The sequence below is a fragment of the Cheilinus undulatus genome, linkage group 7 (genome assembly GCF_018320785.1).
Source record: "Cheilinus undulatus linkage group 7, ASM1832078v1, whole genome shotgun sequence".
NCBI classification, from domain to species: Eukaryota; Metazoa; Chordata; class Actinopteri; order Labriformes; family Labridae; genus Cheilinus; species Cheilinus undulatus.
Genome location: NC_054871.1, coordinates 41,952,946 through 41,975,028, shown reverse-complemented (window position 1 = coordinate 41,975,028; position 22,083 = coordinate 41,952,946). Strand labels below are relative to the sequence as shown.

General features: G+C 39.5%; 1 protein-coding gene across 2 annotated transcripts in view; it reads left to right on the top strand.

Annotated features, from left to right (window-relative positions):
* The window catches only part of herc2 (HECT and RLD domain containing E3 ubiquitin protein ligase 2), an 82,577-nt gene that overhangs the window by 52,637 nt on the left and 7,857 nt on the right, over positions 1-22,083 (top strand). For both annotated transcript variants that reach the window (XM_041791884.1, XM_041791883.1), the window contains exons 65-87: positions 588-759; positions 2,837-3,023; positions 3,868-4,011; positions 4,099-4,290; positions 5,476-5,629; positions 6,034-6,141; positions 6,232-6,363; positions 6,528-6,686; positions 7,232-7,350; positions 7,778-7,903; positions 8,022-8,177; positions 8,271-8,585; positions 9,230-9,444; positions 9,589-9,766; positions 9,960-10,121; positions 11,214-11,305; positions 11,411-11,550; positions 11,719-11,906; positions 13,490-13,687; positions 13,814-13,897; positions 15,550-15,691; positions 16,172-16,366; positions 16,615-16,727. In XM_041791884.1, coding sequence (XP_041647818.1) covers positions 588-759; positions 2,837-3,023; positions 3,868-4,011; positions 4,099-4,290; positions 5,476-5,629; positions 6,034-6,141; positions 6,232-6,363; positions 6,528-6,686; positions 7,232-7,350; positions 7,778-7,903; positions 8,022-8,177; positions 8,271-8,585; positions 9,230-9,444; positions 9,589-9,766; positions 9,960-10,121; positions 11,214-11,305; positions 11,411-11,550; positions 11,719-11,906; positions 13,490-13,687; positions 13,814-13,897; positions 15,550-15,691; positions 16,172-16,366; positions 16,615-16,727 — 3,671 coding nt within the window. The remainder of the gene's footprint in view (positions 1-587; positions 760-2,836; positions 3,024-3,867; positions 4,012-4,098; positions 4,291-5,475; positions 5,630-6,033; positions 6,142-6,231; positions 6,364-6,527; positions 6,687-7,231; positions 7,351-7,777; positions 7,904-8,021; positions 8,178-8,270; positions 8,586-9,229; positions 9,445-9,588; positions 9,767-9,959; positions 10,122-11,213; positions 11,306-11,410; positions 11,551-11,718; positions 11,907-13,489; positions 13,688-13,813; positions 13,898-15,549; positions 15,692-16,171; positions 16,367-16,614; positions 16,728-22,083) is intronic.

The window sequence follows — 22,083 nt, the reverse complement described above, 5'->3', positions numbered from 1 at the left end:
TGAAAATGATAATTATAAACACCAGTTTATTGGTACAAAACTGTTCAAGAGATTTCGTTAAGTATTTTTACAAAGAAATGAGAGAAACTGTAGAAAAACAGAAATCAAGATGTAAGAGAGGCAGAAATACTTTGTTGAAATTTACTTTAAAGAATACACAAAGTTTAACCAAGGGGGTCAGTTTTATTTGATATTTCAAAATAGAGCAAACAGTGCAGAGCAAGAAACAAAAATCCCACTTCATCATACCCTGGTGCATTTGTCTGGAGTTTGATAAATACTGACCCAGTTCTACACAGAACAACCTGCAGTTAAGGACTGTATTTCTGCTCACTTCGGCTAAATAAAAGAAAAACCTACATTAGTAAAGCTGTTTTCCTGCACAGCTGCAGACAGTAATGCTGTGTTCACCTCTTCATTAGGGACATTATACATGTCTGGACCTCTGCTGCGGTTCCTTTTCTTCTGGGATGTTAGTCTGGAATATTAGGGCTGAATCTGCTGGAGTGATGATGTCTGGAGCTGTTTCACGGATCTTCCCATCACTGACTGTGTGTGTTTCTTTGTGTTGTCGTTGTTCTCTGTAGGCGTCCAGTCAGACAGTGACTCATCAGCAGTGAGCAACAAGATGAGCGGGCAGAGCAGCGTGAAACCTAATCGACCCTCGCTGGCTAAAATTCTCCTCAGCCTTGATGGCAACTTGGCCAAACAGCAGGCTCTGTCTCATGTTCTGTCAGCTCTGCAAATCATGTATGCGAGGTATGTCGTCTACATGGATTAAAGTGAGCTCTCACAGTGGGCCAGTAACACACATCTGCGACATGTCAAGTCTAGCTAAAACTTGGTCACATCCCAAGTCTGCCACACCACAACAGAGATCAAAAGCATATAAAAATTCTGAACTTGGTAAAATAAACCTTTAATTTTATTTCATTTTCAAGTTCAGAACACAAGTTATGTTCATAATTTTGTCTGAAAAACACCTTTTATTCGGTGTGATGGAAATTAATGTTGTTCTGATTCAGATACTGGTATCGGAAGTACGTCTGATACCGCCTTAAATGCAGGTATTGGTATCGGCGAGTACACTATTTTATGCACAGATCCGATACTGTTTGGTTTAACTTTATATTTTGCTTGTTAGCCATGCTAAATGATAACCCCTTAAAATGGAACTCAATTCTTTTTCGTTGCCGGAAAACACTGCATGCAGGATCTACCGTTTTTTGAGCAGCAAAGAAGAAGTAAAGGACCCACTGCAGCAAAGAATGGTGGCCGTTTTACTCTGTATGTGATCGTTAAAATGCCTTCCAGACTGGCGCTGTCATACATGACAAGAAGTGACTCAGTTTATCAAGTTAAAAAACTTTTGCACTATAAATCGTTGCCTCTTACTTGTTTTTCTTCTTAAAGCTAGCCGTTGTGTCTTCCCATTGACGCTATTAATGCCTTTGAATCTGGTGGGTAGTATTTTCAGCGAGCCTGGAACTGGTGTGACTATTTGGGACTTCGAAAGCAAATCCACACCAGTAAACCTGTTATTGAACATCTTTTTATCCATTTTAATGAAATTACAATCATTTATTACCGATAGCTGTAATGCTCGAATGCTTTGTGAGGGACTGTCAGCCAATAGCAGGCTGTTCTATAATCATGTCATGCTGCCCGGATAGAGCATAATATAGAGAGAGAAATAGAGAGGCTGTGACGTAACCCCCTGTATTATTGTTGTTTTAATATTTAGCAGTAAAACTCAATAATCAGCAGAAAAACAGCTTTAGGGTTGCAGAAATGCTGTATATTATGATTCTTTTTGTTAAGCCATGTTCTGAGAAAATATAAGTCTAAAATAATTTTCTAGTCTGCACAGTCAGTCCAGAAAGTTCACACCGGTATCGGATCAGTACTCGGTATTGGCTGACACCCAACAACTTGATGTAGGAAACGGCATTGGGAAGGAAAAAATCACAGCCACTATCCAAAAGTGTTTCTACCCATGATGGAAAAGTAAAATTCAATAAAAAAAAAAATTCTCAAAATGTGTGTTAGATTTTCTTACATTTTCTAGCCCTTATATACACAAAAGCCTGCTGATACATGATTGGTCAATACATCTTGGGTCATGCAAATGAATTACAAATGAAAACAAAAATAATCATGACCCTTTTTTATTTTTATACGGTCAGCTGTTTAACTGTAAGCTGTTTAACTTGTAAACAATGTACTGAAGGGTTTAAATGGAAAAAGTGCAGTCTAAATTTAGAGTTTGGATGGAACTTTTGTTTTTATTTGTCCTGGTCATGGAATTATTCTTGTTTTTTAATGCTAAAAAAAAACACACAAAAAAAAATATTCCATGTCCCAAAAAGATCAAAGAGAACAAGAAATCATATTTTGCTCGCCCTTTACTCAGAACAAATGAAGTTAGTCTGTCAAGTCATAACTTCTTATCAACCACTATTGCAGTAACACAGGAAATCATACTCACATGACCACCCATCCCCATTAACAAGGAACAAACAACACAGGCTGGCAGTTTTATAAAGTCTATTAATTTGTACTGAAAGTTTTTCTGCAGTGGGAGGCCACACATATTTTAGCTCTGATCATAAAACTGTTACGTATTTCATTCACAATGTTGAATAACTTTTATAATTTCTATGTTGTTTGTATGTAATCAGATGAAAATGAAAAATAAATAACTGCCTCTCTGCTGAGGAATAAATTCTGAACATCATGGGATAAAAATTGTCTGAGCTGTGGATAATTTAATCATCTAAATGGAAATTTTCATGAGCCTGTGTCTCTGTTCACACGTCATGCTGTGTCCCCTCAGGGATGCAGTTGTTGGCGCTCTTATGCCAGCCAGCATGATCCTGCCAGCAGAGTGTCCTTCCAGCTCTCCTGTCCCCCCGTCAGACTCCTCGTCATCATCCAGCGTGAGTGACGAGGAAGGTCCTCCTGTCCTGCCTGAAGCTGAAGAACGAGTCAGCCCCAACCCCTGGCAGGACAAGAGGGGAGAGGTGAGTGAAACGGATTTAGTCAGAGTTTAATTTAAAACACACAAATCCTGTCTGTGAAAAACTTGAGGTCATAAAAGTGCTGCCTCCACTGCATTTTCTGCTGATCTGCTCTAAATCTATGCAGAGTGCATGTTTGTTATTTTCCGTATCGACCAGGTGTATAGATGCAACATCAGCAAACTATATTTAGGTCCAACCTGGGAGTGCTGGAATCTCTCACAGGGCTTTGATCATAATAATGTTTTACCACAACTTTCTTTCTGTTTTTATTCTGCAGTCATCTACAACTAATAATGACAACAACTATAGCACCGAACTCTCCTTGAGCAGTTTCTAGCAATACAACAGAAAAGCAGCTGGTGTAGACAAACATGCTAAGTTTTTTAAGATAAATAATACATGAGTAGATTTGATTTTAAGTTTTGCAGGAATAAAATGAGATGGATGAGAACCTGATGGTGACAGGCTTCAGAATGGGGCTGCTCATTACTCCTTGCTAGAACCAAAACAGCTCAGATTGTGGAAAATCACTGTTCTTGTGCATTATGTATCCTTTGTATAGCTGTAAAACGGATGTAGGACATCCTATTACTTTAGATAGATTTGTAAGGGTGTAAAAAAAGAACCGCGGGCGTCTAGTTGATGGGTTAAAATTGCTCTGGATTACATGTGGTGTCATTTATGGGGAATTGTTATTTTTTTTTATTAATATTGTTATAAATTGGTTCTCCCTGGGATTATATTAAGATTTTGATAGAATTTTAGAGTGCAACGTGTATGTAACTGTATGTCTCTGTTGTGCAATTTTTGTGATTTTTTTTTTTCTTATTTTTTGTGTTTCCAGGTTCCCTCATCAGAGGAAGCAGTCACCCCATCATCAGCCATGACTCCCTCCGCCTCTGGTGCCTCGTCTCGTCCTTTCATCCCCGTCACCGATGACCCTGGAGCAGCCAGCATCATCGCCGAGACCATGACCAAGACAAAAGAGGTGAGCCGAACTGAGCAGGTATGTTCGCAAAGCCATTAACCCAACCTGTTCTGATCTAACCAAACAATTTTCTCTGCTCACCCCCAGGACTCTGAGAGCCAGAGTAAAGTGGTCGGCCCAGAGCCTCAGTACCTCGATGAGTTCACAAGTCTGCTCGTGCCTGATGACACTCGTGTAATGGTCGACCTGCTCAAACTGGCCGTGTCATGTCGCTCTGGAGATAAGGGCAAGGAGGTTTTGTCTGCTGTGCTTTCTGGCATGGGAACAGCTTATCCACAGGTAATTGATCATTTCCTTCAGTGCACTGTGATTAGCTTTATGAATACAGTCCTCCCACAATCAACAGCAGAACATCTGTTTCTTGCATCCTCCTCTTCAATCAATCTAGAGATAATGAAAGGTAGAGCATCCCTTGCTTCTTGTTCTTTAGTTGAATTCATGTTATTTTAACCTGCAGTTGTGACAGCACATTGGCAACAGAGGAGAGACTAGATTGGGCTAAAAATAAATGCTCTCTTATTCCTCTTTCGAATTCTATAAAATATAAAGTTGCTCTAATGGACCAGCTATGACTGGATTTAGCTGATTTAGGACCTGCTCAACCATGACTACTGACTGGCTGATCATCTCCCATTTGTTGCTTTATTCAACAATCCCAGACGTACGCACATGTAGTCAAAGCAGAAAATTGTGGGTTGAAATCAAATAAAGTGTTTCTTAAAGTGAAGGGAGACATTAAAGTCCCTGTAAATTGGAAAAAAAATCTTTATTTTAAGTTTGTATGACAGACCACTGTGTTATGAACCACCAGGCCAAATTTCACTCATGAAAAACTTTTCTAAGTTTATGAAATTAAGCGTCAAAATCATGAAAAATGAGGCTCTAGGATGATTTGGGCATGCCAGTTAAATAAGCTAAAGCCATGCCTGGCTCTGTGCCAGAGCAGAGAGACAGAAGTTGGGGATTAAATTTACTGTTTTCTGGCACAAATCTCTCCATTGTGATACCCTTAATGATCCATAGGCCTCCATGGCTGATAGATTTGGGAAATCTACCTCACAATGAACAAAAACACAGCATGTAACTGGCTATTAACTTTCAAAGAAGGCAGTGACATCAGCTAACAACAGACCGATTGAGATGAACTGTACATTGCAATACATTGATCATGGACCTTGGTTAATCGCAAGTAATGCATGAACTCTGGCAGCCCTCTAGAAATACATGTGTGCTAGTACCTAGCTTGTTTTCTTTTATCAGACTTTCAAATAAGATTCTGTATTTATCTATTCAATAGCAGCTTTGAGCTGATGTGGAGATTCTGTTAAAATTAAGCATCTTAAAGTACAAGACTTGATGAAATTTTGATTTTAAAAAGTGCCATCATAGACACTGCTGGGTTTAGAGCTACAACTAATTAGGCTATTATATTAAATAATACTGCTTTGTCTCTATGGTGTGCAGGTTGCTGACATGCTGCTGGAGTTGTGTGTCACAGAGTTGGAGGATGTTGCTACCGACTCACAAAGCGGCCGTCTGTCGTCCCAGCCGGTTGTTGTGGAGAGCAGCCATCCGTACACAGACGACACCTCTACCAGTGGCACTGTGAAGATTCCAGGTACGCAGGGAAAACAGAGGAATTACTTTTTTCCCCTCTAAGTTTTGTGGGTTTTTATGCCTTTATTTGAGAGACAGGACTATGGATTTTTGGCCAGAAGACTCTGTACATGGGGCGTGCAGACATGGTTACTAGGCTACCAGCGTCCCAGGATTTCCCTTTTTACTGACGGTGCAGCAGTAGGGCAAAAACTACCAGAATACTTTTTTAATCAGTTTCAGTTGTAATCTCTTTTCAGTTTTAAACTGCTGTTCATATCTAAATCCACTAAGTCAAAACAAAGTCTATCACAGTTTCTTACAACTTTGTATTGTTTTTTTTTTTTTAGCTTAAAAGAGCAAAAATATTTTTAGGTGCTGCTCCGGATCTGTATTATCACTTTTCTTGCTTATTTGCTCCTGCAGGTGCCGAGGGTTTGAGGATAGAGTTTGACCGACAGTGTTCAACTGAGAGACGCCACGACCCATTAACAATCATGGATGGAGCCAACAGGATTGTCTCTGTCCGATCAGGTAATGAGAGCCGGCGGTAAAACCAGACTGCCACTGAGCACAAACCAACAAATCAAAGATTAATATGGCTGCATGCTTTTGCCGTTATAGGTCGGGAGTGGTCTGACTGGTCCAGTGAATTAAGGATCCCAGGAGATGAACTCAAATGGAAATTCACCAGCGATGGCTCTGTGAATGGCTGGGGCTGGCGCTTCACTGTCTACCCCATCATGCCAGCTGCTGGTGAGCTTTATCAGTACATCCACAGAATCAGTGAATTCTGAGGTTAAACTGCATTGACTGATAGATCTATTAAACTAGATTTATAATAAGTCATTTGACAGGGTACGTTTGAAATAATACTGCATAAAGTTGCTCCACTAAGCCCTTTTCTCGTCTCTTCTCAGGTCCCAAAGACTTACTTTCTGATCGCTGTATCCTCTCCTGCCCCTCCATGGACTTGGTCACCTGTCTGCTGGACTTCAGGCTCAACTTTGCCTCCAACAGAAGCATCGTGCCTCGATTAGCTGCCTCGCTGGCTGCTTGTGCCCAACTCAGCGCTCTAGGTACAGTATGATGGTCCCGATACAATATGCATTAGGGATGGGGCATTATTTTCAAATATTGGAATAATCAAAGTTTTCACAGGACTCTCTTAAAATTGTATTTTCCATTGGTTTCACCAGCACCTGGTTTTTGAGGGGTACTACTACCTGAGTGGCTATAGCACATCAAAATGCTGTTTGCAGAAGAAGAAAAGAAGAACACATTAGGCTGACATCCATTTTGCTTAATGTGTACTATCATTGCCATGGCTGTGATTGTTGTGCTTCCTCCTGTGGCCAGGCCAGCTAACTATTGAACATATTCTTATTTACGATCTCTTTATTTGCGATGTCTTATGAGCAGATCACAGAGGGAAAGATGTGTCTTAACACACTTCACAACACATGAAAATCTGGCCAGATGCTTTAGAGCCATCAGATGCTGACTTCAGTCGAAAGGGGGAAATTTGACCCAAAATCGGCACAAAGCAAAGTTATTCATATTAAGATGAGACATTACTTTTGGAAATAAAATGTGTTTCTATGTTCTGTTTTATGTGATGCAGCTGCTGGACACAGGATGTGGGCTCTGCAGAGACTACGAAAGCTCCTGACTACAGAGTACGGTCAGTCTATTAACATCAACAGACTGCTGGGAGACAACGAAGGAGAGGCTCGCTCTATGGTGAGAACATTACAATCTCACAAATTAAACAGCTGAACTTGACTATTTCCTTTGACAGAGGGAGTGATGAGTTTAATTTAACACTTAAATTGCTTTCTTTGTCTTTTTAATGCTTTGTAATTGGTTATTATTGTAAATGAAGGTTTTGCATCAGTGATCTCTTGAGTGTAAATAAAGGCTGGTTAATGGTATTATTTTGGAGGTGCATGAGGTGAATATTGCAGTAGCACATTGCTGATTGTCGTTAATATTGTACTGCTTGGTTTTATGTTTTGAAATTGAACCAATTTCAATCAGATTTTTACCCTAAATCTTTTTTTCTTGCAGCCTTGATTTTTACAAGAGACATTTATTATATTACTACATTATTTCCTTGCTGCCCATTTTCTACTATTCATGTAATGGATGGTCATATATTTTCTTTCAGAGTTTCACCGGCAGTGCGCTGGCAGCCCTTGTGAAGGGACTTCCTGAAGCTCTTCAGAGGCAGTATGAATACGAGGATCCCATCGTCAGGGGAGGCAAGCAGCTCCTGCACAGTCCATTTTTCAAGGTATGCTCGCTAAAGTTACCTCACCATCAAAATGGCATCACAGGTTAAGAGTTTATTGATTTTTTTATTGACCATTAGATGCAGTTTTCTCTCAGACTAATTTTAAAATTTTGTTCAGGTCTTGGTTGCTCTCGCTTGTGACCTTGAGCTCGATACTTTGCCATGCTGCGCTGAAACGCATAAGTGGGCCTGGTTCAGGCGATACTGCACCGCCTCCAGAGTCGCTGTGGCCCTAGATAAAAGGACTTCTCTACCGAGGCCCTTTCTGGACGAGGTGAGTGAACCTGGCTAATAGGCCTACACTTTCCTCTATTACCCTTTAACCTGTGAATGTTTTTAATCACGTATTGCTCTGCTCTCTTTAAAGGTAACAAAGAAAATCCGTGAGCTCATGGCCGACCATGAGAGCATGAACGGTCTCCATGAGAGTCACGAGTTGTTCAGGCGTGAGCACGACGAGCAGCTTGTTCAGTGGATGAATAGACGGCCGGATGACTGGACTCTGTCTGCTGGTGGGAGTGGTACCATCTACGGTTGGGGGCACAACCACAGAGGGCAGCTGGGAGGCATAGAAGGGGCCAAGGTCAAAGTGCCCACTCCCACAGAGACGCTCGCCACACTACGACCAGTGCAGCTCATTGGTGGGGAGCAGACTCTGTTTGCTGTCACTGCAGATGGAAAGGTCTGTGGAAACATGAGTCATACTGACCGAGAGGGGTGATTAAAGAAGAAATTGGGAGGAGGCATTACACAATTTTATTTTTAAATCACAAATTTGATCAAAATAGACTTTCTTTAATTAAAAACAAAAAGTAAGCAATGGAGCTGAGCAGGGCTGAGCAGCCTGCAGCTGCTTGACTTTGAAATGTTCACACCTTCAAGTAGCCGCCATGTAAAAGTTATTGCTTCTACATGATGGCTGCCATGATAAAACATGCACCATCATAACTGTAAAAATGAAGCATTTCTCTGGCTTTGAAAATGGTTGGAAATGCTCAAGGTAATGCAAGTACTCAGATAAGAAATATTCGTCATATAGGAGTTGGCATTTTTAATTAATTTAGATATTTCAGTGAGAAAATTTTAAACATTGATTTCTTGATTCAAGAGCATTTTCAACATTTTGAATGTAGATATATCAAGTTAAATTAAAAATTGACTGAATAATGATGAATAAAGCCTTGCATCAAACATAGAATATTGCCCTATTCATTATAAGAATGTAAGCTTAATATAACATCGTGTCGTATCATGACAACCTTTATCAGAAGAATCAGAAAAATAAAACTGCACCTTTTCTTATATTTTCTCTGTTTTCATCCTCAGCTGTACGCGACAGGATATGGAGCTGGTGGCAGACTGGGTATTGGAGGAACAGAGTCCGTGTCCACACCCACTCTGCTGGAGTCCATTCAACACGTCTTCATCAGGAAAGTGGCGGTCAACTCCGGAGGGAAGCACTGCCTGGCGCTGTCCTCTGAGGGTGAAGTGTACTCGTGGGGAGAGGCTGAGGATGGGAAACTCGGCCATGGGAACAGAAGGTCAGAATTGAATCCAATATAACACTTGACTGCACCCTTAATGCTTGGTCTATAATACACACATTGTTAGCACAAACCAGTGTCACTGTAAGAATCAAGATTGAAGCTCGAGCTTCTGTCTCTCTGTGTCTCTGCTTGACTTAGCCCCTGCGATCGTCCTCGAGTAATTGAGTCCCTGAGGGGAGTGGAAGTGGTGGATATTGCAGCTGGAGGGGCTCACAGTGCCTGCATCACTGCCAGCGGAGAGCTCTTCACCTGGGGCAAAGGTCGATATGGACGACTGGGCCATGGAGACAGCGAGGACCAGCTGAAACCTAAGCTGGTCAGTGATCATTTAGCCCTTGCTTTCAAGTCAACCCAGTGTTTGTGAAAAAGGCTCAGAGCATTTCAGCAACATGTGTTTCTGTCAGTGTTTGGACAGAAATCACACAGTTTACTCTAAAACACTCTGACAAGGTTTCCCACATAATCATGGTGAGCTAAAGCTGATGTTAGCGTCTCTTTGGTTTTTCCAGGTGGATGCACTGCAGGGTCACAGGGTCATTGATGTAGCCTGCGGGAGTGGGGATGCCCAGACGCTGTGTCTAACAGATGATGACATGGTCTGGTCCTGGGGAGACGGGGACTATGGCAAATTGGGCCGGGGAGGCAGTGATGGCTGCAAAATCCCCATGAAGGTAAGGCAATTTACACAGCAGTGTGCACCAGAGGTCAGCGGAAACATCACTTCATACTTTGGACTTTTCCCGTAGTTATTTTATAAGGGAAGAAATCAGAAAAAGCAGAAAAATACAGGCTAGGAACATTGTTCAGCATTTTTGTTTTGTGAAAGATGAGAACCAAATCAGGTTATTTAAATGGAAATTTAAAGAACCAAAACCTTTTAGCCCCTCACCACCCATTGTTCCTAAGAGATTATTTCTTTCTAACTGTCTTTGTGGATAAATATCAACCATGTTTGTCTTTTATGATTCCAGATCAGGGAGGCTCCAGTGCAGTAGGGAGTTGTAAAGTAATCGTACTGGCATCACATATTGTTTTGTTTTTTCAACATAGGCCTGGGTGATATGGCCGAAAATTAATATCAGGGTATTGATGTTTAGAGCACCACAGGGTGTAGATGCTTTACGAGCTTTTCAAGACAAAAAGTCCAGTCGTGACACAATGGTAAAAACAAAAATGCATTGGTCTCAGAGGGTTGAATCTTTGTGCATAAATATGATTTATTTGGTACATTTATTTGGGTTATTGAGTGCTTGTTAAGGCGAGTTTAACTGAACATTTCAAAAATTTGCTGGAAGACATTGGAACCCCAACTTCCTAAAAGTAGGATAAAAATATCCATGCCTCTTCAAACTGAAGTCCATGCTAAGGCTTGGAAAATGTGTCATAGTTCCACCCTGAGACTAAAAACTCTGTATGTCAGCTAACCTGAGTCTGTTTGTTTCAGTCAATACAGAAAAAAGTGTAAATGTGTCGAGCTGTGGTCTCATGGGGAGATTTGTTTTGCTCTATTTATTTGCCAGGCACAGTAAGTGAAGTATAAGGGGACTCACATGGATGGTTTCATAGTTCCTGGAATAAAAGGATGTGATACTGTATTTCTGCAAAATGAATCAGCCTCTAAGGTCTCTAGAAACATTGTTCATCCTTATTCAAAATGTTTTAAACTTTATCTACAAAGTCAAAAGAAAGCACCTGACTCTGGATCTGTTTTTGTTTTTTTTAAAGGTCTGTGATAACTGATGAGTACATTTTTTTGTTCTCAGATCGACTCTCTCACTGGGCTCGGAGTCGTCAAAGTGGAGTGCGGCTCTCAGTTTTCTGTGGCTCTGACAAAGTCTGGAGCAGTTTATACCTGGTGCGTACGACACAGTGCAGATTAGCCCCATCAAGACGTTTTGTACCACTGCTGCTATTAGAGATGAGACGACTCGGTTATGTTTGTCTATCATGTCACTTTTAGGGGAAAAGGCGACTATCATCGGCTGGGCCACGGCTCTGACGACCACGTTCGAAGACCCAGACAAGTTCAGGGTCTACAAGGGAAGAAAGTCATTGCCATAGCTACAGGATCACTGCACTGTGTGTGCTGCACAGAAGATGGTAGGACATTATGAATGATCATGTATAAGTGATGATGTATTTTATGTTTAATTTTAGACCGTTGTATCATATATAGCTGACCCTTTCCAGATGAGATCATGATTTCTAAGTAGTTCCATTAAGTCTGGTTGTATTGCAGCTCACACAAAGTTTTACTGTTGTGTTCAGGAGAAGTGTACACATGGGGTGACAACGATGAGGGCCAGCTTGGAGATGGAACCACTAACGCCATCCAGAGGCCACGGCTGGTGGCCGCACTGCAGGGCAAGAAAATCAACCGCGTGGCCTGCGGCTCGGCTCACACACTTGCCTGGTCCACTAGCAAGCCCACAAATGCTGGGAAACTTCCTGCACAGGTACTACACCTGAAATAACCTGATGTCAAAAGCAAGGTGGAATATCTACCCAGTGACTGCACTTGAATTTTTGAATTTGCTGTTCTGGTGGTAAGTGAGGTCTGAAGTGCCAACTTTGCCTCAGCTCAACAGGGAACACCTACTTTAAATGACTTTTAACATTGGTAATAGCAACCAATAAAAGAATTTTGCAGACAACATTGGCTTCCATGTATCAGAGATGTTGCTGTGGTACTCTTGGACTGTAGGTAGTTTTTTCCACCTGAGAGCCAAATGAGCTGTTTTTTTCTCATAACCAGATGGATGGCATGCAAGCTTGTGTCTCCTACAGGAGACTATACCAGTATTTTTCAAATGGTGTGGCAGTGCACACTGGTGAACCTTGAGGCAAGTCTTGGTGTGCTGTGGTAATTTGTACAACTATACATTATTAGTACAACAATACAACAACTGCAGCATGTTTAAAAAGGCTGTTTTTGTATGGATATAAATATGGTGTGCCTTGGGCAAAAAAAAAAAAAAGGTCGAAAACCATAGGACTATACCATCGTTTTTCCTTAAAATTGTCTGTTTAATTGACCGTTACATGCAGTGTAGCAGCAAGTTGTCAGAATTTAGCTGGAAAGGTTGGCGCTACAAATCAGTTTCCCCTGGATGGTTGTGACATTACAGCTGATGATGAAATGCACAAAAGCAGCCTGCATGATGAAGTGGCTGATGGGGACAGCAGCACAAAGGAGACAGTGAGCGTGTCGTGTCCCTTCCTATGCCCACCCCTGTTTTCAGCTGAAACTTTTGTTTAGTTACTCTTTAATGATAAACAAATGAAGATTGTGTATGCCACAGTACTACCTGTTCTGGATCATAGAAACACTCTTTAAACACATACATCTGCTTCTGTGTTGAAGCTGTTAGATACCATCCGTCATAGTGCTCTTCCCTTTATCACAGGATACAGATTTGGTAGTTGCTATTGTGACCTATATCACTCCACAAGCTCACCCTCTTTGGGTTGAAAAAGAAATCAGCACTGTGTTCTGTTTTTCTATGCTGGACACTAATTGGTAAACTCCTGCCTTACCTGATTTATCTTCTGTCTACAAACATCTCCACTGCACAACTAGATAACTGGGTCACTTTAGAAATACTAAATATACTGGACTTAACAGGGAAAGTCTGCTTTTTGTGTTGACTCACCCATGATGTGGAACAATTTTAAACTGACAATTAAGCTACCCTCTTGTACCATATGGTGCTCTTAAAGACCTCATATCTGAACTACTTTTGAAAAGCGGTGCAACTGCTTTAAAATTTGACTTACTATTCAGGGCATGGGTTTGAGGAGTCTTGTTCTGTTTTCATCCTATTACTGCAGGGCAACCCTGGAAAAGAGATCACAGTCTCAGTGGGTTATCCCTGCTAAAATAATCAGCTCAGAGATAAATGAATAAATTTAGAAAAATTAGTGTGATATGTTCCAGTAGATGGCAGTAAAGCTTTGCACCATGAAAACACAATAACTTTCAGGCCTGAAAATGTCCATCAAGCTGTCAATCTCTGACTGTCTCTGTGATGTGTTTAAGGTTCCCATGGAGTACAACCACCTGCAGGAGATCCCCATCATGGCCCTGAGGAACAGGCTGCTGCTGCTGCATCACATCTCAGAGCTTTTCTGCCCATGTATCCCCATGTTCGACCTGGAGGGTCGGCTGGGTCAGACAGGCCATGGACCCTCAGTGGGATTCGACACACTCAGGGGTATCCTTATCTCCCAGGGCAAGGTGAGGTGGCATCATGATCCCAGAAAACAAGCCCTCAGTATTACAGCCAAAATTCACCAGAGCAGCATGGAATAATTATCTGTTTTGTCTGTTGTGTAACTTTTTTTTTTTTTTTTCTGTGAACAGGAAGCAGCTTTCAGGAAGGTGGTTCAAGCCACAATGGTGAGAGACAGACAGCACGGACCGGTAGTGGAGCTCAACAGGATACAGGTACTGAAGGAAACAATCTTAATGATACAGGATATTCAAAACTAACAGAAATACAGAAATAACATGAAGGGATTAAAAAAAGAGTTTGGTCATTCTTGCTAATGATGTAGTGAATTCTTGCATATGGACACCAAAAGTTTTGTATGACTATTAAATATTGTTTTGCATTGTAAGCTACAATGAAATCCAGTAGATAAGATACTTTTAATATCTATTTTGCAACTACAATCTCTGCCTCATCCTATACACTAGTGTGACCAATAAGTATAAAGTGCTGAGACATGCAATGTCAAACCACAAGTGCATCCAACGCCACCACCCACAACACATAACTTGATGTAACTAGAAATTAACCCCCAGTTCATTGTGAATCGGAGCTACTGCTTCACTTCTCAAAACATGCATTTGAACAGTTTGTACTCTCATTGGATCATGATTTTGCATTAAAATGAAATTATATTCTGATAAGCAAAATAACCTTGTGAAGTCCTGGGTTGATTAGAAAGTTTCTTCAATTTAAAGATACAGTATTTAGAATTTCTGCACTCAAAAGTGGATAGTAGATTACTATCAAAGTAACCATTCTTATGTTGTATTTTTTACTGAGGTCTTACAGAATCTCAGATGTTTCCTAAAGTTGTCATAGACAGAGAAATCATTATTCTCTATAATTGTAATGGGATGTGTCTTTCTATGGAGACTGCCAAACACTGAAAACTCACCTCTGTAACATGTAAACCCCACACACAAAATGACAAAGTTTTATCCCATTAACTGCTGTGCCATCGGTACAAATTTGTGAAAAAACCACAATCTTGAGCAAGGGAAAAAAATTTTTAAAGGTCACAGAAATGGTAGTAGACATGGATTTACAGGATAAGTAAAAATATATTGAAATTAAGTCTTTGAATAGATGGGATTTCACAAACTGCTGCAAAACAACCCCAAGAAATGCTCCTGCTATAATCATTTCTGTCATGCTTTTATTGCTTAAATGAAAAAATTCAAAATTATGAAACAAAATTGTGCTTCTGGCTTGCTGATGTTATCTGTATATTTAAGCAGGTTGACAAAGGTCTTGTGGGGACAGATAGGCTTTATTTTTCTATCCTTTTTGAATGAATTTCAAAGTTAAATCAAGGTTAGTGACTTGAAACCATACCTACATAATCAGACTGTTAATGTCAGGTGAAAGATGTATTGAAGGGGTTGGTACAAAACACTCACATTGCTAACATGTGCCCCTTCATGATCTGTTGCATAATCACCTTTATCTTCTAGAAGTCTCCTGCTCTTTCTTACTGTACTTGCCTCCTCTTCCTCCCACTGTGAGGCTACGTTCCAGACGGGCTCCTGAGCTTTACATGTGATGTCTTTCATAAGGGGATTTCTCCTGGTGTGTGTGTGATCTGTGCTCTGGCCTGTCTGCAGGGCTTCCTGGGCTCAGCTTTAGACTTTACTCCACATAAAGTTTTGGTTCGGGCCACTGCCTCTCTACACAAGCACGCCTCCCCTTGTGTAGCTCTGCTTGTATTAAAGCTGTCATATCCAGGAATTCATGCATATCAGTACTTCCTCTCTATCTCCTAGGAGGTTTCTAAGCTCAGATCAAACTGTAATCTCTCTCTTTTCACCCTATTTTCTCTCTGCAGGTGAAACGCTCTCGTAGTAAAGGGGGCCTGGCAGGCCCTGATGGAACCAAATCTGTATTTGGTCAGATGTGTGCCAAAATGAGTTCGTTTAGCCCGGATAGTCTACTGCTCCCTCATCGAGTGTGGAAGGTTAAATTTGTGGGTACGTGTTTCACTGTTGTCTCCACTCCCAGCCCTCAAATCTTTGTCAGTTTGGCAGCTTCTTTGAATCCAGTCTTAGTCTTTAGATTAAAACATTCTTTTGTTTTGGTCCCATCGTAGTCATTTTTAACCTTCATAGTTTCAGTCTAGTTTTAGTCAACAAAAATTCAATACATTTTAGTCCAGTCTTAGTTAATAAAAAGTCCTTACATTTTAGTCTGTACTTTTAGTCAAGGCTTTTCTTTTCTTTGAACTAATTAAATCAGATTCATTCAGATTTCAAACTCTCATATTCATGCAAAATCAATACTTAGGTTGATTTAAACATACTGATGAAATACTGACATATCTTAAATACACCTAGGAAAAATATAAATGATTTTGAATGCCCAACTGACCAGTGCTAACAGTTTTATACAATATTCTTTTAAGAGCTGTTAGTGTACATTTCATCACCTTAGATGTTTTTTTTTTAATACAGGAGAGTCTGTGGACGACTGTGGTGGAGGCTACAGCGAGTCCATCGCTGAGATGTGTGAAGAGCTGCAGAACGCCCTGACCCCGCTGCTCATCGTCACCCCCAATGGACGGGACGATTCGGGCGCCAACAGGGACTGTTTTCTGCTCAACCCCGCTGCCAAGTCCTCTCTTCACATGAGCATGTTCCGCTTCCTAGGTATAATCCACTTAATCTCTCATTCAGCTCTTCTTTTGTGTTAATCCTTCACAAACAAACCCTGAAAAAATAAGTGTGTTTATTTTCAAATTCACACATGCTTAATATGTGTTTTCACTGATTTAACACTTGGCTTGAATTTGGAGCCTTGTTAAATATGGACATTTCTTGCTTTTTAGCACAGCTCAGTGACATTATTGTTCTTGTTTGATCAGCGGGTAATGCCCTCTGTCTTGCTGTGTCTGCAGGAGTGCTCCTGGGCATTGCAATCCGGACTGGGAGCCCTCTGAGTTTGAATCTGGCAGAGCCAGTTTGGAAACAGCTGGCAGGCATGAACCTGACCATCGCTGACCTCAGTGAGGTGCGTACACTGTCCTGTTCTCCTGTAAACACGCAGACCTCTCAGTGTGTATCCAGAGCACTCAAAATGGTTGATGAAGTGTGAAATATACTCTGTGCTGCATGTTACAAACACTCACATGAGTGGATTTGTTCAGAAGTGATTCAACACAATGCTTTTTTGTAAGTGCAAAAACATTCACGACTTCTCCAGACCTGTGATGTAAGTCATCAACAGACAAGGAATTTTTTTCTACAGTGGTAAAAAAAAAACAAAACAAAACATTTGTTTAATTTAAGTGTCAGGTTTTCTTATTTTGAAAAAGTTGATTAGAACAAACTCAAACACCCATATTCCTGGACATATGCAGTAAATATAAATCAATGTTTAAACAATTCGGGCTGAGCGCTTCCTTAATGTGCTAATTGTTGACACCTCAGAACACACATGTTGTAGTTAATACATTGATATTATACTGATTAAACTAAGACAGCACAATAACACATGGCTCAGGATTTTAGAGGCCAAACTTTTTAAGGAGATGGTTGCCTGTAAAGCCTCTGCTTCTGCAGTAATATCACAGAGTGCTTATTTGATCCAGTATAATTAAGGCAAACCTACACCCTTATAATTATAACCTGCATCCCTATTTTAAATTCTTAGGTCAGTTATTTCTATATAGATTTTGTTTGCCAATCTATTTGTGTGCATGTTGCTCACTAAAAAGGAGTAATTGCTGCAGCTAGAGGCTTAAAAGATGAAAAACATTTTTTTTAAAGGAAATGCATGTAAATATAACATATTTATGTTTGGATTTATGATGCTCCACTAATAAATACAACTTAGAAAAAATATGACAAACAGGTGAAGACTTCTTGTCCGGCTTTGATAACAGAATTTCGCTTTGCAGTGAAGTTTGCTTCAAAGTTATTTATTGAGTTGTGTCACAGAATTTTTGCATCACCCGCAGAGCTTAAGCAAAGCATAGATCTTTGTATTAGAAACTCAGATGAAATCAACAGTTTTTTTTTGTTTGTTTTTGGTTACAGGAAGCGACTGGATAAAAACAATAGTTGTGGGTTGAGTTGGACATTTAAAATCAGTGCTATATCCCCCTTTGTGTGTCTTGAATCAGCTTCAGTGAGTGACAATTGTCTGTAGAGGGTAATGATATTAATAACTTCTGAATGTTGAGGCTTCCCTTTATAAAGATGCAAAAAAGGCTGTTTGATTGGTTAGATTTATCTCTTCTCTGTAATAACATGTTTTCTAGAGGTAGAAGTGATAATACTTTTACTATACAGTGAAATCCCACTTTAGACTAAGTAAAAATTAATAAATTCAAAGAACAGTGATTGTCATCAGTATGATCTTGAAGTTTAGATGTATTTTAGTGAGGAGGGAGGGAGGCAAAAGGAAAAAAAAAACTTCTCTGAACATTGTAAAGCCTTTGTTTATATATTTTTTGTGTTCTTTCATGGCCTGTTAAAGCTATTTGATGTAGTATAGGTTATCTAAATTAGTTATTTATAGATTTGTATTATTTCAACAGCTCTGAGACATCTGTCTTCTGTTTATCAGTCTGGGGATGAAAATTTTAGAAGTATCAGTCATCAGTGAACTTGGTAAACGATAAGTTAATTGTTCGATTATTAAATTAGTGTTTTATTGTGGCCGTGGTATTATTCTTAATGTTAAACATCATGCCCAAGTAAACTGCAGAGGACCACTCAAGAATCATTCCCAGTTGCTTCCATTATGTTGGTGAAATCTGTACTTTCTAGAAAAGGAATGAAGGGGTCAGATGTCAGTCTTTTCAGCATCTTTGAGTCTGTGGTAGGCGTAATAGTTTTAGCTGAAGCACCTCTTCATGACAGCTTGTGGAAAAGAAGAGGTCATCTAGGGTCTTTTTGCTTTTTTGCTGTTCAGAGACACATCCTGACAGACCAGCCTCTCCTTCTGTCTAATATTCTGTAGTCTTATATCAACGACTGTCACTTGATATTCACTTCCTTGCTATGATAAATAACATTCAAATTGCACGATAAATCCTGCTTTTGTTTATTCCCTACTTTGTCTTGCTGGAATTCAATTTGAATTTCCTTATTTTTCCTGCAGTTAAAATACTATTCGGTATATATCATTACAGTTGCCCCCAGCACATTTATTATTAACAGTTTCTCATTTTGCTTTGTACTCTATCTAACAACGTAAAAAAAATAATCAGCTATCTGTCTATGATTTTTAACTCCAGGCTGTCTTTTCATGTTGAAGTTCACAAGATATTACTCCTTATTCACTTGGCTAAGATTAGGTCTTTCTTTTATTGCTTTGGCAAATGTTTTTAATCCAGAGTTTTTATGAGGTTTTTCAGCTCATGACAAGAGTATAGAAGAATGAAACAAAATATCAATAAACTAAAGGAAAATGATGGTGTATAAATGCTGGACATATGTGTGTGTAATAATGGAGTGGATTACAGAGTAATTTAAATAAAATACATAATACATGATCTTTAATTACTATTATATCAAGATAGATCGATTCTAGAATAGTTAATAATTTGCAAGACAGTTCCATAATTATAGACCAAGATATAAACCGAATATTATATGCACCTAATGTGTTATGCACTGCAGTTTGGTGTCAGTTTTACCTCTAATCATGCTTCATCCTTTTCCTTTTTTCTCTGCCATCTGAAATTATCCTGCCGTCTTCTTCTTCTTCACGTTACCTTCATTCATCTGAACAGCAATAATGATAAAGGACTGTAGTTTTGGCCAATATGTGTAGCCAAATCAACTTTTTGTCCCACCAGTCCCCAGTCTTTGGCATATTACCTGTGCTGAATACTTTAAAGTTGTGTCCATTGAGTAAACTGCACATAACAATCAGGCATTTATAGGGTTAAAGTCTAAATCAAGATGAGAATAAAAAACTACTCAAGAAAGAAAGAAACCTAAAGAACACAACTTTCCCACAGTTCATTGCATCTCCCCTCAAGTGACCCTAAACAATGCATCCCTGAGGCTTTGGCTCTAATGTGATGTAAAAATCTTTGAATGTAATATGAAAGATCTCCATCCAACTAAACCTGCACAATGTGGGAAAAGTATACAGTGTGTGACAGTATATTTTGATAAACTGGTAATGATAATTAAGTCTGGTCACACCAGTTTTATTTATAAAGCATGCTATTTATCAAGCAAGACATATGCGGTTTAGCAAACCTGTCAACATGAAGGCAAAAAAAACAACAAAGATCAAAACAAAAGAAGCATCGGTGGGGGAAAAAACATTATTGATAATATTCAACAGTGCGCAAAAGTAACTTGAGCTTTATCCTACTGCATCACAATGGTGTTAAACCCAAGTTATACCCAGAGTGCAGTCAAACAGGTAGATAAATGCAAACTGAGTGATGAAGCTTAGCTTCTCAAACAAATTTTTCCTTATTTTCTGTATTAAAATTTTACCTTTGCTGTGTGTTTATTGCACTCGAAATTTCAGGGAACAACAGCTATTCAGGCGTGCCCCATGTACACCGGCAGCTTGGGTTGAAGTCCGGCCTCCTGCTACTTCACTGCATGTCTCTCATCCCTGTTTCCCACTCTGTTCACTAGTATCGATATTATCGGCCTGATATCGGTATCGGCAGATATCAGAATTTCTACCTATATTTACATCCGATATTTTGGCCGTGAATATCAGCATGTATTGACTATAAAATTTGGCCATATATACCAATAAATTAATGGAGTTTTAGGCTGGACTAACACACCTATGTAAGATGAGATTTTTTTCTTTACTCATCCTCATTCTTTAAACTTTTTTTCTAAAAAACACACTTTAAAGTTTATTTCTTTTTCATCCTCAAACCTGAAAATGTGTTCAAAGGACTGTATTTTTAGTTGGGTAAAACATATTTAGATATTGGTATTGGCATAAATGAATCTCCAAATATCAGCGTATTGGATATCTGCAAAAATCCAATATGGTACATCCCTAATAAAAAGCCCCAAAAATATATCTTAAAAAAAAAAAGCAAAGATATTGAAAGATAGGTATGTAAATTTTGCCGATATAGTTACACTTGATTTAACGGCCAAATATATTGTTATTATAATCATATATTGGCCTTGAATATCAGCAGAAAGGACTTTACCATCAGGTATAGTTGTGTGACTCAGCTTCTTTTTTCACAAGAGAAACTTTGTGGGGTTTTTTAACATAAAAAGTTGTATCTATCGGCATCAGTAAAAATGAGTCAAATGTCACACATCCCTAGCAAGTGTATGACCAGTGCATGTGAGTAAAGGAGGCTTTAGCTCTTTGCCATTGATCACAGTAGGGATTAACCTCTGTGAACACATAATACCATCTTACTTTTGAAATATGAACCCACCAATGAATTGAGCAGAGAGGTTAAACAGTTTAACTTTTACTTTGAGAATATTTCCACTGATAGAAATAACCATGGATCCTCCTCAAGAGCTGCTTTGATTTTCTCCAGAGGGATGAGACTCAAGCTGCATTTGTTGCTGAGCTGCTCTCTAATCATCTGTAAACAAGCATTTAAAAGTTATGTGCCTTTCTTGGGAAACATTTTGGCTTCCCTCTATCATGAAAACAAGATTACTGAGATAAAGATTAGTGATGTCTGTTCCTCATGCCGTGTTTTGCCCATAATGCCCATAGGTTTTGTCATGAGTGGTAAATAGAGCGTATCCTCCCTTTCTTTGCAACACATCCTTCACTTTAATTTAAGCTTGGAGCAGAGGGAGCCATGGCTCTTACTTTGAAAGGAGGCAGCTAAAGAAAATGACAGAAAACAGCCATTTGTTGAAAAAGAAGGGGAATTTTTAGTGTGAGATAGTCAACCAGTTTTCTGAACTGTATGGTTCACACCAGGAAGCTCTCATTCGAGTATTTATTGACTACTAACGCTTTGAGTCAACATGCTTTTTATCAGATTTGCAAGTCTGATATTTACCTGCTTAGTGCTTGTGTTAGAGTTTTTATGATGGGCATCCTAAAAAATCAGTTTCTGGCAGACTTGTTTTGGATCATGTTGTCCAGTTTAACACTTCCTGGACAGGAACAGGTGTACTGCTTAGGTTACCTCTCTCTTCAAAAGTTTGTGTTGAGACATACAAGGTATGACAAATAAGAAACGAGACTAATTCTGTAATACAGGTTTTTTTAAGATGAACATTTCTTCTCCAGTATTCTCCTCTTCTGCATTAACACACTGCTGCATTCAGGTCTTCAGGAGGTTTTCTTCAGACAGTTGTCTCAGAACCTCTGTCGTTCTGTTCTTAACTTCTGACACAGACTCGCACGTGAAAAATACCTCATAGAATTCGTTCCCTCAAGG